Source organism: Aquarana catesbeiana, linkage group LG02 (genome assembly GCF_042186555.1).
Source record: "Aquarana catesbeiana isolate 2022-GZ linkage group LG02, ASM4218655v1, whole genome shotgun sequence".
Classification (NCBI taxonomy): domain Eukaryota; kingdom Metazoa; phylum Chordata; class Amphibia; order Anura; family Ranidae; genus Aquarana; species Aquarana catesbeiana.
The window spans coordinates 15,603,478-15,619,190 of record NC_133325.1 but is presented as its reverse complement, the minus strand read 5'-3'; the positions used below and the strand labels follow the sequence as shown (position 1 = coordinate 15,619,190).

At 44.7% G+C, this 15,713-nt stretch overlaps 1 protein-coding gene across 5 annotated transcripts in view; it reads left to right on the top strand.

Annotated features, from left to right (window-relative positions):
- Window positions 1-15,713, top strand: part of LOC141126663 (beta-arrestin-1) — a 229,097-nt gene that overhangs the window by 171,137 nt on the left and 42,247 nt on the right. For all 5 annotated transcript variants that reach the window (XM_073612610.1, XM_073612609.1, XM_073612608.1 and 2 more), the window contains 3 exons: window positions 2,466-2,525; window positions 3,899-3,966; window positions 12,767-12,902. In XM_073612610.1, the coding sequence (XP_073468711.1) occupies window positions 2,466-2,525; window positions 3,899-3,966; window positions 12,767-12,902 (264 nt within the window). The remainder of the gene's footprint in view (window positions 1-2,465; window positions 2,526-3,898; window positions 3,967-12,766; window positions 12,903-15,713) is intronic.

Sequence of the window (15,713 nt, the reverse complement as noted above, 5' to 3'; positions counted from 1 at the left end):
TTCATACTGTTGGGAACAATTCCAACAAATATTTGGGATGAGGTTATATTAGTCGAAAATTGTGCTTAACTTATTTAACCAGTTCTTATTGTTATGAAGAGTTCTGCTCAAGTAAATGAGTTAAGGGAAACCAATTCCTCTCCATGTAATACTAAGTGTGACTAACTGCAACAGAGTGGGTACAATTGTTTAAGCCCTACAGGCAGTTGGGAATGGCAAGGCCCCACATTGATCTTCTGACACTCAGGCCTGATCTATACCTGGGGAATCCTCAAAGCAGCCGGTTTGGAGGTAGGAGTGGTGGTGAACAATTATATGGGCCATTTAGAAGCAGTGAATGTGTAGGTTCCACTGGAGGCACTGGCTAAAAGACCTGGGCAAAACCAGGTCTCTGAGTTAAAGAGTAAAGAACTCCAAAGTAGGCCTATGGCCTGCAAAGGGAACCAATGAGGGATGTACTGGTAACATTTGGGACATGGGGGTGCTGGGAACATCGTCCTAGTAAAACTGTTGATGAAGGGGAGGTCCTGCTTCTAAGTCCAGGAACTGGCTTAACAGCCCAGATGCTATGAGGCCCCTCCATTCACGTGTTCTTATACAGTTGAGCTCTTTTATTTGTCTAATTTTAGACTCTTTAATGACTGGCTTGGTATCAATGGATTGGTGCAAGGCCAAACGAGGTGCTTAAATTTAGAAATGGGCCTAGGTCTTCATCCAACAACTACAGACCTGTGAGTTTAAGTTTTCTAGTAAGTAAGATATTTCAGGGTTCTATTAAATGGTTTTAGTGAGAAATGAAAATGAGTGATCACCAGCAGAGATTTGTGAATGTTATCAAACAAATCTGAGTTCTTTTTATGAGGCAGTAAGCAAAAACTTGGCCAAATTAGTGGCTGTGGATATGGTATACTTGGACTTCACCAAAGTGTTCTCCACATACGGCTAATGTTAAAGAAGTCTATAGGAATAGAAAATGCAACATGTAATTGGATAGAAAACTGGCTTATAGGTCATATTCAGAGAGTAGTGATTAATGATTCATACATTGGGGAAAAGGAAGGGGGGTGATACATTGGTGTCAGTGACCACTCATCTGAAACTGTGTCCCACACCAATGCTTGCTCCCTGTGCCTCTCTGCCACAATTATGTAGGTACTATTGGGCAGGTGGTGAATCTACCCAACAGTGCCTGAAAAGATTTAGAGCCAGGTGCTGGAACAAGAATTCCAGCAGTCAGCTCTGGTGACTCAGTCTGTACCTACTTGACCTGGGGATTGTGGTGAAATCTTAGTACATCTGGCAATGGTAGAGAAGGTGAGCTTCTTCAGATGGCAATTGAAGATTGAGAGAGGGCTTAACCCAGGGTATCTCAACCAGGGTTCCTCCAGAGGTTGCTAGGAGTTCCTTGAGCATAGAGCCATTTCATCCTCTCAGATAAGTTCCCACTGACACCATTGATCTTTTAGACAGCTGTCTGTAAGTAGGTGTTCTTCCCAATGACCACAAGTGAAAGGAGCATTCTTCCCACTGACCATCACACAAATGCCCTGTACACACGGTTGGACGTTGATCGGACATTCCGACAACAAAATCCATGGATTTTTTCCGAGGGATGTTGGCTCAAACTTGTCTTGCGTACACACGGTCACACAAAGTTGTCGGAAAATCCAATCGTTCTAAGCGCGGTGACGTAAAACACGTACGTCAGGACTATAAATGGGGCAGTAGCCAATAGCTTTCATCTCTTTATTTATTCTGAGCATGCCTGGCACTTTGTGCGTCGGATTTGTGTACACACGATCGGAAATTCCGACAACGGATTTTGTTGTCGGAAAATTTTATAGCAAGCTCTCAAACTTTGTGTGTCGGAAGTTCCGATGGAAAATGTGTGATGGAGCCCACACACGGTCGGAATTTCCGACAACAAGGTCCTATCACACATTTTCCGTCGGAAAATCTGACCGTGTGTACAGGGCATAAGTATCATGAGTTGTAGATAAAGTCATTTTTAGCAGAGGGTTCCCTGAGACCTGAAAGTTACTTCAAGGGTTCCTTTGTGTTGAAAAGGTTGAGAAAGCTGCTCTAACCCTTTCCATTACCATCCCAAAACATACATTTTTGGTTTATATGAGGTCTATTACATGAAGAATAGATGAAGGAGCTGTTTCAAAGAGAGATATAATAATGAGGGCATGCAGATCCACGAGATACCTGGGCTCTCAATAGTTACCTTGGTGTAGTTATACCCTCTGTATTGGAAGATTTACTCTGGCCGCCTTGGTAAATACATCCACTCATACCTAATTACTCTGCCCTTACTTGCTGTATTCATTACAAAAGTCAATGACCTGAAACTACAGATATTTAGTAAAATTGTTCTCCACATATCCCATCATGTATAATTATTATTATTATTAAAGGATGATGTCATGTCTATATTCAGCTTTTTTCTCTCCCATCTACAGATCCCACCAAACCTCCCCTGTTCAGTGACACTTCAGCCAGGTCCCGAGGACACTGGAAAGGTATAATATATATTTAATTAAAATAGACGTGCTGATCTGCCCCCTGGTGGCAGGTATAAGGTAACAGATGTGGATTCTCCAACTGGAAGTGTTGATAGGATATGGGGGGGGGGTTTACAGTTATGCAGGACCAGACTAACCACCAGACTAACCATTAGGCTAAATAGACCTGCCCATAGGTAAAGAGGCATGTAGGCAGGTACAGTAGTAGTTAACGCTACCCCGGTTGGGAAGATTGGGGTTAATTGTGTTTCCCGGGTTTTTCCTTGGTGGGTTTTCTTGTGTTTGACCCTCTGGTCCTATGTGCAATAAAAGGAACGGAGGCCTGGGTCCTGAGGCTTATTAAGGGGTGCTTACTAAGAGTAGAGACTGGGCCTCGCTCGCTTGTCGAGGACCCGCTCACGGACGCTACCGGAATCTGGACCTCCAGTGCCGTGCCGAGGTCAGAGTTCCAGCTACCAAGGGGGATTGTTGGGATTAGCATTCCTCCCTGAAGAAACTAAGCATGGTGAGGCATGGGTGTTCAGTGGGGGAAGATACAATATTGTACTGTGGGAGGAGGAATCTTTGTTGCTCAGTGGGAGAAGGACATGTTTCTCAGTAGGGGGAGGGACATTGGTGCTCAGTGAAAGAGGGACATTGTCTCTCAGTGGAAGAGGGACATTGTCTCTCAGTGGAGGAGGGACATTGTTGTTCAGTGGGGGAGTGACATTGGTGTTCAATAGGGGAACGAACAATATTGTACAGTGGGGGAGGGACACTGGTGCTGAGTTGGGGAGGGACATTATTGTACAGTGGGGGGGAGGGGCATTGGTGTCCAGTGGGGGGGAGGGACATTGATGCTCAGTGGAAGAGGGACATTGTCTCTCAGTGGAGGAGGGACGTTGTTGTTCAGTGGGGGAGTGACATTGGTGTTCAATAGGGGAAAGAACAATATTGTACAGTGGGGGAGGGATACTGGTGCTGAGTTGGGGAGGGACATTATTGTTCAGTGGGGGGAGGGGCATTGGTGTTCAGTGGGGGAGGAGATATTATTATACAGTAGGGGAGGAAACATTGCTCAGAGGGAAGAGGCATTGTTGCTCTGTGGGGGAAGGACATTGTTTCTCAGTGGGGGAGGGGTCGGGCTGGGGCATTGGTATGCAGTGGGGGGGGTACATCATTGTATAGTGGGGGAGAAAACATTGGCTGATACTAAATTGAATTAAAAAACCTACAATGCTTATATGAAAAATAGAAAAAAACCTACAATGCTTATATGAAAAATAGAAAAAAACCTACAATGCTTGGCTACAGCTACAGTGGGGACTCTCAGGGTGATACATTTTCATTATAAAGAGATTGTGGATGACATTTGTTTCTCGGTCCCCAAGGCCTGCGGTGTGGACTATGAAGTGAAGGCTTTCTGTGCCGAGACCTTGGAGGAGAAAATCCATAAAAGGTAAAAATATATTTCTAGGTTTTATGTAATATTCATAATATATTACTCATCAATTCATCTCAGGGAAATGATATTCACCTAGTCTATGGCACAGCAGCACGTCTGTACTTATACTACCACTGAAGTCTGAACCTCAAACCTCTTCCACCTTTCAGTCTATGGGACAGACAGCACTTTTGTGCTAATACTATCATCGGAGCCCCCCTCTCCGCTCTCAGCAATATTTTTTCAGTCTATGGCTTTTACAGCACTTCTGTACTTATACTATCAATGTAGGCCAAACCCCGCATTTCCCAGAAATACTCTCCCAGTTTATGGCTCTACCAGCGCTTCTGTACTTATGCTATTACTGGAGATTGAGCCCCTCTCTTCCCAGGAATGCTCTTCCAGTCTATAGCAAGGTTTTGTTTAGAGTTTCTGTACTTTTACTATCAGTAGAGGTTGAATCTTGCCCTTCCCAAGTATCCTGCACCAGGAAATGGCCAAGAAAAACACTTCTGTATTTATACTATCACTGGAGGCCAAACCCCACTCTTCCTAAGTATCCTGCTCAGTCTATGGCCTAGATAACACTTATGTACTTATACTGTCACTGGAGGCCAAATCCCACTCTTCCCAAGTATCCTGCTCAGTCTATGGCCTAGATAACACTTATGTACTTATACTGTCACTGGAGGCCAAACCCCACTCTTCCCAAGTATCCTCCTCTAGTCTATAGCCTGGATAAAGATATGGGAATTCAGTCAGCGCAAAGACAATATCCTAACTGTAAAGTACGAGCAGCTGGACACTGAAGGCAAACATATAAAACCTTAAAGAGTACAAAGTAAATAGGCAGTGCAGCGCCCGGATAACACTTCTGTACTTATACTATGACTGGAGGCAGAGGCCCGCCCTTCCCAGGAATACACTACCAGTCCAAAACCTGTACTTATATTAGCAGTAGAGGCCAAACCCCACTCTTCCCAACTGTCCTCCTCCAGTCTATAGCCTGGATAACACTTCTGTACTTATACTATGACTGGAGGCTGAGGCCCGCCCTTCCCAGGAATACACTACCAGTCTATGGCTTGGACTACACTTCTTTACTTAGGTTATGAGTAGAGGTCAAACCCAACTCTTCTCAAGTATCCTGCCTCAGTCTATGGCCAGGATAACACTTCGGTACTTATGTAAAATGTGGAGTGGGTGCAGCGCTAAAAATATTGATCAAAAAAGTTAATATAAAAACTAAATGAATTAGCATTCAGTAGTGGTGAAAAATATAAGTGGAAAACTAAAGCAATGTCTCTACAAATCAAAATAGAGAAAAAAAGTGAAAAAAGTTGACACAAGCAATCAATTAAAAGAACATGCAATAATGGTGAAAAGTGCAAGTGGAAAACTAAAGCAGAATCCCTACAAATAAAATAAGGAAATATGACAAAAGCAATCCAGTGAAAAATGAATCCTATAAATGGCATTGATGTGAGTCACAAATATAAAAGCACGCTGACGTAAAATATGAAGTGACAAAGCATCAAAAAGGATTCCAAAAAAATGATGATGATCATGAAATATGCAAAAAAAAACCTCATAAAGTAAATAGCAAACAGAAATTATAACAAATAAAGTCCCAAAAAGTAACAGGAAATGTTGAAGAATGTTCATGAAAGTGAAAACAGCTGATCGCCGTGATAAGGATAGTGGAGACCCTTCACCCAGAGTGAGCATGTAGTCTCCTTATCCGCAGGGATGACCGCAATGGCGGTCTCACCAAGCCCAGGGAATTGGGTCTCCCAGAAACCTGAAGGGATGTCCTGATCAGCTGGATCTTTATCACTCAGAAATATAAAAAAGAATGTCGCCCATAGTGTAGTATGTAATAAAATGGTTTAATAAAAAAAGCAAGATTGCACTTACAAAATCAAGCTGGTATTAGCACAATGTATAAACAAAGGTATCGGCGTCTCCTCGGGCTTCCTCTGCCTGCTTGTTGCTGTATCATCAAAAGCTACAATCTCCAGAGAGACAAATGTGATGACGTCACGATTACAGGCCCGCCCTACGCGTTTCGTCACAATAGGACGTCCTCAGGGATTGGCTGCTGTAATTAGGTCACCACGCATATGATATATTTAGTAGCGCGGCGCCATTTTGAGTGAGGGCCACCTTAGTGATAATAATAAAGCACTGAAACCAGCACCATTTTGATTAATGGCAAGGTGGCTTGATTTAAGCAAAAAGAGGAAGCTATGGATGTTGGCGCCTTCTTGTAGCAAAATGGAAATAACAAATTAAAAAATTGTAATAATGGATTACAGATCACAGCAAAAAGACAGGGATTGGAAGCCGAGACAGACGTAAGTAATACAGTTATTAACAACATGTACAATATGAATACACAACTAAAGTATAAAATATATCATATAAAAATCAATTTAAAAATTTAATAAAAAATTATTTAAAAAAATTAAACATAAATTAGCTAGCCAATAGTTATGCATTATTGATAAAACAATTAATGTCCCAGTCGACGTTTAGGCCAAAGGGCACGTAAGATTTCATGTCGAAAATCCATTTGGTTTTGAGCCTGGAGATTGATCTAATATTATTAACCCCCCTCCAATCTGGTTTTATCTTGTCAATAGGTAAAAAAAGGGTGCCTTTAATCTCTTTATCATGATATTTGGCATAATGCCTGGAAAGGTTGTGTTTGGGATAACCTCGTTTGATGTTGCCCACATGTTCATCAAGGCGCACATGTAAGGCTCTTTTTGTGCGTCCAATGTATTGTTTGGAGCAAGGACATTGGATAAGATATACCACACATTCTGTAGAGCAAGTGATAAAAGAACCGATATTATAAGATCTATTAGTCTGAGTGGATTGAAAATTTTCACATTTACGTCCTCTAAAGGAATTAATTCGACAGATGTTACATTTTTTTACAAGGAAAAAAGCCTGTCATAGTCTGGAAAAATGATATTACTTTAGGGGAATCCATGACATTGGGGGCAATGCTGTGACGCAAAGAGGGGGCCCCTCTAAAGATGACTACTGGCTGGTCAGGAATGACAGGACCTAGGATTTTATCATTTTGTAAAATGCTCCAATGTTTGGTCAAAATTTTTTTAACTGAAAAATACTGGTTAGAGTACCTAGTAATCATGGAAAAACTAAATTTATTGTCAGACAATGGGTTAACTCTGCCTAAACAGTTTAACATGAGATCTCTATCCTTATCACCAATATTCTTAATTATGTTGTCAATATCTAATTCTTTATATCCTTTATCCAGAAATCTAGATTTGAGGATCAGGGCTTGCTGATAGTAATCCAAAACGGAGGTGCAGTTCCGCCTAATCCTCTGAAATTGCCCTTTTGGGACTGCATTAAGCCATGTTGGATGATGGCAACTAGTCAGAGGTATAAAGGAATTGCGATCAGTCTCTTTAAAGTGGGTAGTAGTAACTAAACATTTGTCTTTTACTAAAATATTAAGATCGAGGAAGTGGATCCGTGATTCGCTCATCTCGTACTGTAAAGAGATACCTCTATCATTACTATTCAATCTGGTGAAGAAGGCCTCAAGTGAGGATCGATCCCCTTCTCTATTTTGATTTGTAGAGACATTGCTTTAGTTTTCCACTTATATTTTTCACTACTACTGAATGCTAATTCATTTAGTTTTTACATTAACTTTTTTGATCAACATTTTTAGTGCTGCACCCACTCCACATTTTACACAGATTTTAGTTTTGTATTGAAGACTTTTTGGTGCTGGCAGCTTTCCTTTATACTCAAACTTTTTTCATTTTCCTAAATTTTTTTACTTTCTAGCGCAGCGTTAACCTTATGGTGTTTTTTTTACTTCTGTACTTATACTATCACTGGAGACCAAACCCAATTCTTCCCAAGTATCCTTCCCCAGTCTATGGCTCGGATAATACTTCTGTACGTATATTATCAGTAAAGGCCAAACCCCACTCTTCCCAAGTATCCTGCCTCGGTCTTTGGCTCCAATAACACTTCTGTATTTATACTATCACTGGATACCAAACCCCACTCTTCCTAAGTATTGTTAAAAGATTGTATGCAACAAAGTGCATATAGGGGGTGCCCCTTTGGACTTTAAAGGCAGGGAAAAAGAAGTAGGAGAAGTAATTAGGGATAAAAGGCAAACATATGCCAACTTTATTGGTTTGCAAAAATAGAAAAGGTATCTAAAAGACAAAAAAAAGGGACATGTACAGTAAACAAAGTGGATATCTTAAAGATGAGTTGATATAAGACATACAGAGCATAAATGGATATTATCACCCAATGCCATCGAACCCAAAAGGCCAGCCCAATCGAGGTGGGTATGGTGAGGGTAGGTGGCTAATGTGTATATCCCGATATGTTTCGGAGAAGACCGTAGTCGGACTTGTATGTTCCTTCTTCAGGGGAGTTTACACAGATGGGTAAAAATATTTCTTGTCTATAATCAAGCTCATGTGGGGGGTAAAAACATACAAATAAAGAGATCACATGCTGGCTGCAGAGGTCCACACCTGATGGAAGAGGTCCATGTGTCAATGCACAGAGTCGCGAAAGCACGTTCACAAGGGACGCCAAATCTTCCCTGTAGCAAACAAATGTCGCCACTTGAGTTGAAGGGTGAACATCTAGTGCTGACAGCCCGGTATCGGCTAATGAATATCTTTCAATATCTGAAACTCTTCCTAAGTATCCTGCTCAGTCTATGGCCTAGATAACACTTCTGTACTTATACTGTCACTGGAGGCCAAACCCCACTCTTCCCAAGTGTCCTCCTCCAGTCTATGGCCTGGATAACACTTCTGTACTTATACTATGACTGGAGGCTGAGGCCCTCCCTAGCCAAGGAATACTCTCCCAATCTATGGCTGGGATTACACTTCTGTACTTATACTATCACTGAAGTCCAAACCCCACTCTTACCAAGTATCCTGACCGTTTGGATAACACTTCTCTTCTTATATTATCACTAGAGGCTAAGCCCCCGTCCCTTCCCAGGAATATTCCACTAGTCTAATTTTTTTAAAACCTGTGGTGATGTGCAAAAACTAAACACCTAGATTTACAAAAGAAAGTGCAGGTGAAGAAAAAGACACAAAAAAGTGCACTTAAGAGTATGTCTCTAGTCCACCTCCTGAGGAAGTAGGACTATACCCTGACCCTTCAAGCCCCCCTCCCCCCCCCCCCAGGGCAAAAAGGCTCCTGATAGGGCACAGCTCAACTTAGTCCAGCCAAAGCTGACTAACGAGAAACCCCAAAGAGAGACCCCCACTCCGGCAGGGGAGGAAGGAACCTGATGGCTACACCTCCTCCCCTAGACCTCAAGCTTGGCCCGAGGACCACCGCCCTCCATCCTAGTGAAACATACACAGACAAAAGTGCAACATGACAGAAAAATAAATTTAATAAATAGTGAAGGTGCATTGGCTAGGCTCGCAAGCAAAAATTGCCCCAGACTTAGACAAAAGGCCTAGCCCATAGAGGCGTCGTGCACAAAAAAGCTTAGGTGATGTGCTCTTTCTCACAGTGGGGTCCCCACACCCAAGTGATATTACGAGCATCCCCGGGGTGACCAACTCCAAGGGGGCACCGACACCACCCAGCCCATGGCCAGACATGGTAGACCCATTCACATCCGGACACACTGGGCCCCTCCAGTCTTCCCAGGGGAATTACCTCCTCTGGATCAGCTGTGGGTAGAGGGTTCTGTATATGCAGGTTTTCAATTTTTATTTACTATTTTTTTTTTTTTGTTTCTATTGGTTGAACTGGATGGACTTGAGTCTTTGTTTCCTCCAGACTATTTATGTAGCAGGTCTTCTTTGTATCCTGCATATACGATCTATATGACTTCATATCCATAGAAAAGACACGGGACACTCCACCGCTGACCTCATCCATGGCTCTCGTGTGTCTGTTCTCCTGGCTGGGCGGAGGCGCATTTTCTGCTGCCGCTGATTGTGAAGCTTCATCTCCCTCCACATGACTTCATCCTCCCCTCCTCCCCCGGCGTCTCCATAACATGCTGACTGCGTTCCGGAGAGAGCAATTTGCGGCGCTGCCATTATTCATAAAACAAATGATTATGTGTAATGTGTTTACATCAACAAAGGCGCTGTGCCCCCCCCCTCCGAAAGCAAACAGAAATGAGAAAATACCAACGTCTTCTTTAATTATAGGGAATGATTATATATTGGAGAATGTGACAATCACTCCAGGTATATCAATCTCTGATATGATACATACGCACCAGGAAGAGTCACCTGCAGTTAAATGTTTAATGAATGTCAAAATTACTTCTTTAAAAAAAAAAGGGATGGGCCGAACCCCCCCCCCCCCCGTTTGCACCAGAACATGCGAACAGGCAAAGAGTTCTAGCGAACATGTGAACCCTATTAAGGTCTATGGGACACGAACATGAAAAATCGACAGTGCTCATTTTAAAGGCTTATATGCAAGTTATTGGCAGTGTATGGGGACCCGGGTCCTGCCCCAGGGGACATGTATCAATGCAAAAAAAAGTTTTTAAAACAACCGTTTTTTTCAGGATCAGTGATTTTAATGATGCCTAAAGTGAAACAATAAAAATGAAATATTCCTTTAAATATCGTGCCTGAGGGGTCCCCTTAGTCTGCCTGTAAAGTGGTGCATCTGTGTGATGTGTAGAACAGTGCCACAGCAAAATTACATTTCTAAAGGAAAAAACCTAATTCAAAGTTGCTTGCGGCTGTAATGTATTGCTGGCAATGTGGATAAAAAAATCAAGGAAAAAAATCGGCATTGGTCCCCCCCCCCCCAGTCCATACCAACCCCCCCCCCCATGTGAATGGGTATCGAGTACTACCCATTCACCAAAAAAGTGTCAAAAAGTAAAAAACACTACACACAGTTTTTGACAATTCCTTTATTAAAAAAAAAAAAGTGTCCCGCGATGTACATCCATCATCAATAACGCTGCCCGATGGACCAGAAAAATAGAAAAAAAAACGAAAAAGCTCCGCCTCGATGGGAGGCCTCCCGCAGACTGCTGTCTTTTCGCTGTGACAGCCGTTATATAGGCAAGGGCAGGACCATTGCTGACGTAACTGGATGACCCTGCCCCCTCTGACATCACATGACATCATATGATGTCAGAAGGGGGGTTGGATTCACTCGGTTACGTCAGCGGGTGAACGCCTGTGGGGCGTGGACCGGTGTTCGGTTTGTTTGCAAGCGCCCGATGTTCGACTCAAACATTGGGACCATCCCTATTTATAAATATGACCCAATGTGTCAGCCCAGGCATCATCTAAAGTGCTGGTACTGTTTTCGGTGAAAGCCCAATCCTTGCCTTTGTTATGGTGAAGCTCCATTGGTGTAATGAGCTTTAAATGTCTCCTGAGCACATTTTTGCTTTCCCATTGAGGGTGATACCATAGTTAGAGTTTAATTTAGCCAAACCACTACAAGTGCCTGATCTCTTTCCCTTGTCCCTGGCCACCACAACAGGACAGACCCCGATCACTCACCCTACCTAAGTGTGTGTCCTCTTATCCCTGTCCCCACACTGCCAAGTCCACTCCAGTCCTAGACAATGCACCACTGTCCAGCCCAATTAAAAAATACTGTGCAACCCCCTGTTCAGTCACCCCTTCTTAGACACTATGGGCCCAAGTGCCCAATCTCCTTCCCCTGTTCCTGGCCACCACAACATGAGAAACCCCAATCACTCCCCCCTACTCAAGTGCTTAGTCTCCTATCCCTTTCCCAACCCCTGCCTAGACCGCTTCACTCCCAGGCAATGCACCTCTGGTCAGAAAATTTAGACTTAAAAAAAAGGTGTGCAACCCCTGGTTCGGATCACTCCCCCTAACCCAGTGCCTGCTTTCCTATCCTTTTCTACACCCCTGCCTAGACCATGCAACTCTCAGGCAATGCATCTCTGTCCAAGCCAGTTAGACTGCAAATAAATTTGTGTGCGACCCCGTGCTTAGTCACCCCCCCCTCCAAACCACTTCCAGTCTCATGTGCCTGATCTCCTTCCCCTGTCCCTGGACACCATAAAATGACAGACCGGATTACTCCCCTACCCAAGTGCCTGCTCTCCCCTCACCATCCCCTCCACTGCCTGGACCGCTCCACTCTCAGGCAATCTACCTGGGTCCAGACCTACCCCACTCCCAGTCAATGCCCCCCCCCTCTCTCACCACTCCAACCTTGCCCATCCTTGGAATGAGCACATTTTACTGGTAGATATTTATAAAAGTCCCCCTGGGTTCTCACTTCTTATAATAGACTCATGCCTTGAAGTCAATGGAGTCATTTTTGCTGCAATACTCTGTAGGACTCTTCATTGGATGTAGAAAATTCTTTTTTTTTTACAACGCTGAGATTCATTGCTTTGGTGGTTATAATGAGGGCAGACCCTCCCATTTAGCAGTCATTTGGGAAAGGGATGTAGTAAGGCAAACATGATTTCTTTAGAACTGAAGAGACAGTTAAGACTCCACAGTATATGGTTCACCTGAAGGGAATATTTGTTATTTGAATGTCACATGGTGATGACCATTTGATTCTATAAGTTTGTTGCGTATCACACAAACTTCTCCCAACTGATTTGCTCTCAAGGAAACCATATAAGGCCTTCTCGGATTTCTTCTCAAACCATCAGACCTCCAAAACATCTTATTCTACATGTGTAGAAACATCCCCTGGAGGTAAATGTTGGGCCCCGTAGTGTCACAGACAAGGAAAACAATGGGGGATCACTTCTTTATTCCTCCTCTTTGTGTCTTTACAGGAATTCTGTGCGTTTAGTGATCCGCAAGGTCCAGTATGCTCCGGAGAGGCCAGGACCGCAGCCCATGGCTGAAACCACAAGACAGTTTCTGATGTCTGATAAACCCCTACATTTGGAAGCGTCTTTGGATAAAGAGGTAATCTTCTAATCAGTGGGTCGCTCCAGTCCAGGGATGGGTCTAGGCAGCACTTTATCCTCACCAAGGGTTCCTGTGATGAGAATAAGGCCAGTCCTCATCCTTGGTACATTCAGATAGGTGACATCTGGAGACGTCATTAACCCTGCATCAAAGGCATCTAAAATGAGGGTAAGGATCATGTTTGAACAAATAGCCAAGAGTATGGTGGCCAGCACAGGTCCAAAAAAGGATAATCCAATTAAGGGATTGGGTTACTGTGGGCTTTATTGGTAACCTGTCCTCACCAAGGACTCCTGTCTATTACCAAGGACTCCTGGTATTTCTTAGGGATGGGTGACATCTGGACAGTGTACACCTCTGTAATATCTCGGACAGGTTCTCTTCCTGAGGACACAGACCCCTGTCCATGACCTGAATAAACATTTTTGGAACACACATTTCTCAGGGTGCTCTGGAGTCACAGGGAGTCATGGTGGAACACACATTTCTCAGGGTGCTCTGGAGTCACAGGGGTCATGGTGGAACACATATTTCTCAGGGTGCTCTGGAGTCACAGGGGTCATGGTGGAACACACATTTCTCAGGGTGCTCTGGAGTAACAGGAGTCATGGTGGAACACACATTTCTCAGGGTGCTCTGGAGTGACAGGGGTCATGGTGGTACACACATTTCTCAGGGTGCTCTGGAGTCACAGGGGTCATGGTGGTACACACATTTCTCAGGGTGCTCTGGAGTGACAGGGGTCATGGTGGTACACACATTTCTCAGGGTGCTCTGGAGTCACAGGGGTCATGGTGGAACACACATTTCTCAGGGTGCTCTGGAGTCACAGGGGTCATGGTGGTACACACATTTCTCTGGGTGCTCTGGAGTCACGGGGGTCATGATGAAATACACATTTCTTAGGGTGCTCTGGAGTCACGGGGGTCATGGTGGAACACACATTTCTCAGGGTGCTCTGGAGTCACAGGGGTCATGGTGAAACACACATTTCTCAGGGTGCTCTGGAGTCACAGGGGTCATGGTGGAACACACATTTCTCAGGGTGCTCTGGAGTGACAGGGGTCATGGTGGTACACACATTTCTCAGGGTGCTCTGGAGTCACAGGGAGTCATGGTGGAACACACATTTCTCAGGGTGCTCTGGAGTCACAGGGGTCATGGTGAAACACACATTTCTCAGGGTGCTCTGGAGTCACAGGGGTCATGGTGGAACACACATTTCTCAGGGTGCTCTGGAGTGACAGGGGTCATGGTGGTACACACATTTCTCAGGGTGCTCTGGAGTCACAGGGGTCATGGTGGAACACGCATTTCTCAGGGTGCTCTGGAGTCACAGGGGTCATGGTGGAACACGCATTTCTCAGGGTGCTCTGGAGTCACAGGGGTCATGGTGGAACACACATTTCTCAGGGTGCTCTGGAGTCACAGGGGTCATGGTGGTACACACATTTCTCAGGGTGCTCTGGAGTCACAGGGGTCATGGCGGAACACGCATTTCTCAGGGTGCTTTGGAGTCACAGGGGTCATGGCGGAACACGCATTTCTCAGGGTGCTCTGGAGTCACAGGGGTCATGGTGGAACACACATTTCTCAGGGTGGTCTGGAGTCACAGGGGTCATGGTGGAACACACATTTCTCTGGGTGCTCTGGAGTCACAAGGGTCATGGTGGAACACACATTTCTCAGGGTGCTCTGGAGTGACAGGGGTCATGGTGGTACACGCATTTCTCAGGGTGCTCTGGAGTCACAGGGGTCATGGTGGAACACGCATTTCTCAGGGTGCTCTGGAGTCACAGGGGTCATGGTGGAACACACATTTCTCTGGGTGCTCTGGAGTCACAGGGGTCATGATGAAATACACATTTCTTAGGGTGCTCTGGAGTCACAGGGGTCATGGTGGAACACACATTTCTCAGGGTGGTCTGGAGTCACAGGGGTCATGATGAAATACACATTTCTTAGGGTGCTCTGGAGTCACAGGGGTCATGATGAAATACACATTTCTCAGGGTGCTCTGGAGTCACAGGGGTCATGGTGGAACACACATTTCTCAGGGTGGTCTGGAGTCACAGGGGTCATGGTGGAACACACATTTCTCTGGGTGCTCTGGAGTCACAAGGGTCATGGTGGAACACACATTTCTCAGGGTGCTCTGGAGTCACAGGGGTCATGGTGGAACACACATTTCTCAGGGTGGTCTGGAGCTTTGAGGATCACAGAGGGACATAGGGTGCTCTGAGGTTACTGGGTAACATGGTGTCATAGGGTGACAAAAAATGATGAGGATGCTCTAAAGAGTCAAGAGGGTCATGGGGGCACACAGGGGGGTTCAAAGTCACAGGGGTCAAGGAGTGCACAGGGGTCACAGGAGTGGACAAGCAATACTGCCGCAGGAAAGGTATAGTGGCGTGTTGCTCAAACGCCAATACATGCTTCACCATCTAAAGCTGGCAGTGGCACCAATCAGAAGAACTTTCTCCTGATTGGCCACTGTGCCAGTGCTCTGGGTGAAACCAAGAACTATATTACCATGTCTGTCCCCCCCTGTGCCCCTTGTCTGCCCCCAGGTTCTGCATGTCTCTGTCCCCGATGACGCCAAGTCCCACAATGACTCTATGCTGTGAGTGCTGTCATCCCTACATCCCCATGGGGTTCACAGGGAGTGTATGGGTGGCAACAATACCTCTCCATAGATAGCTGCTCAAGGGGTGTTATCACCCTAGAATCATAAGTCTGCAAACTAGCAGGATCAAAAACAAAAAAAAAAAGCAACAAGGATCGATCAAGCGAAGGGAAGGTTCTATT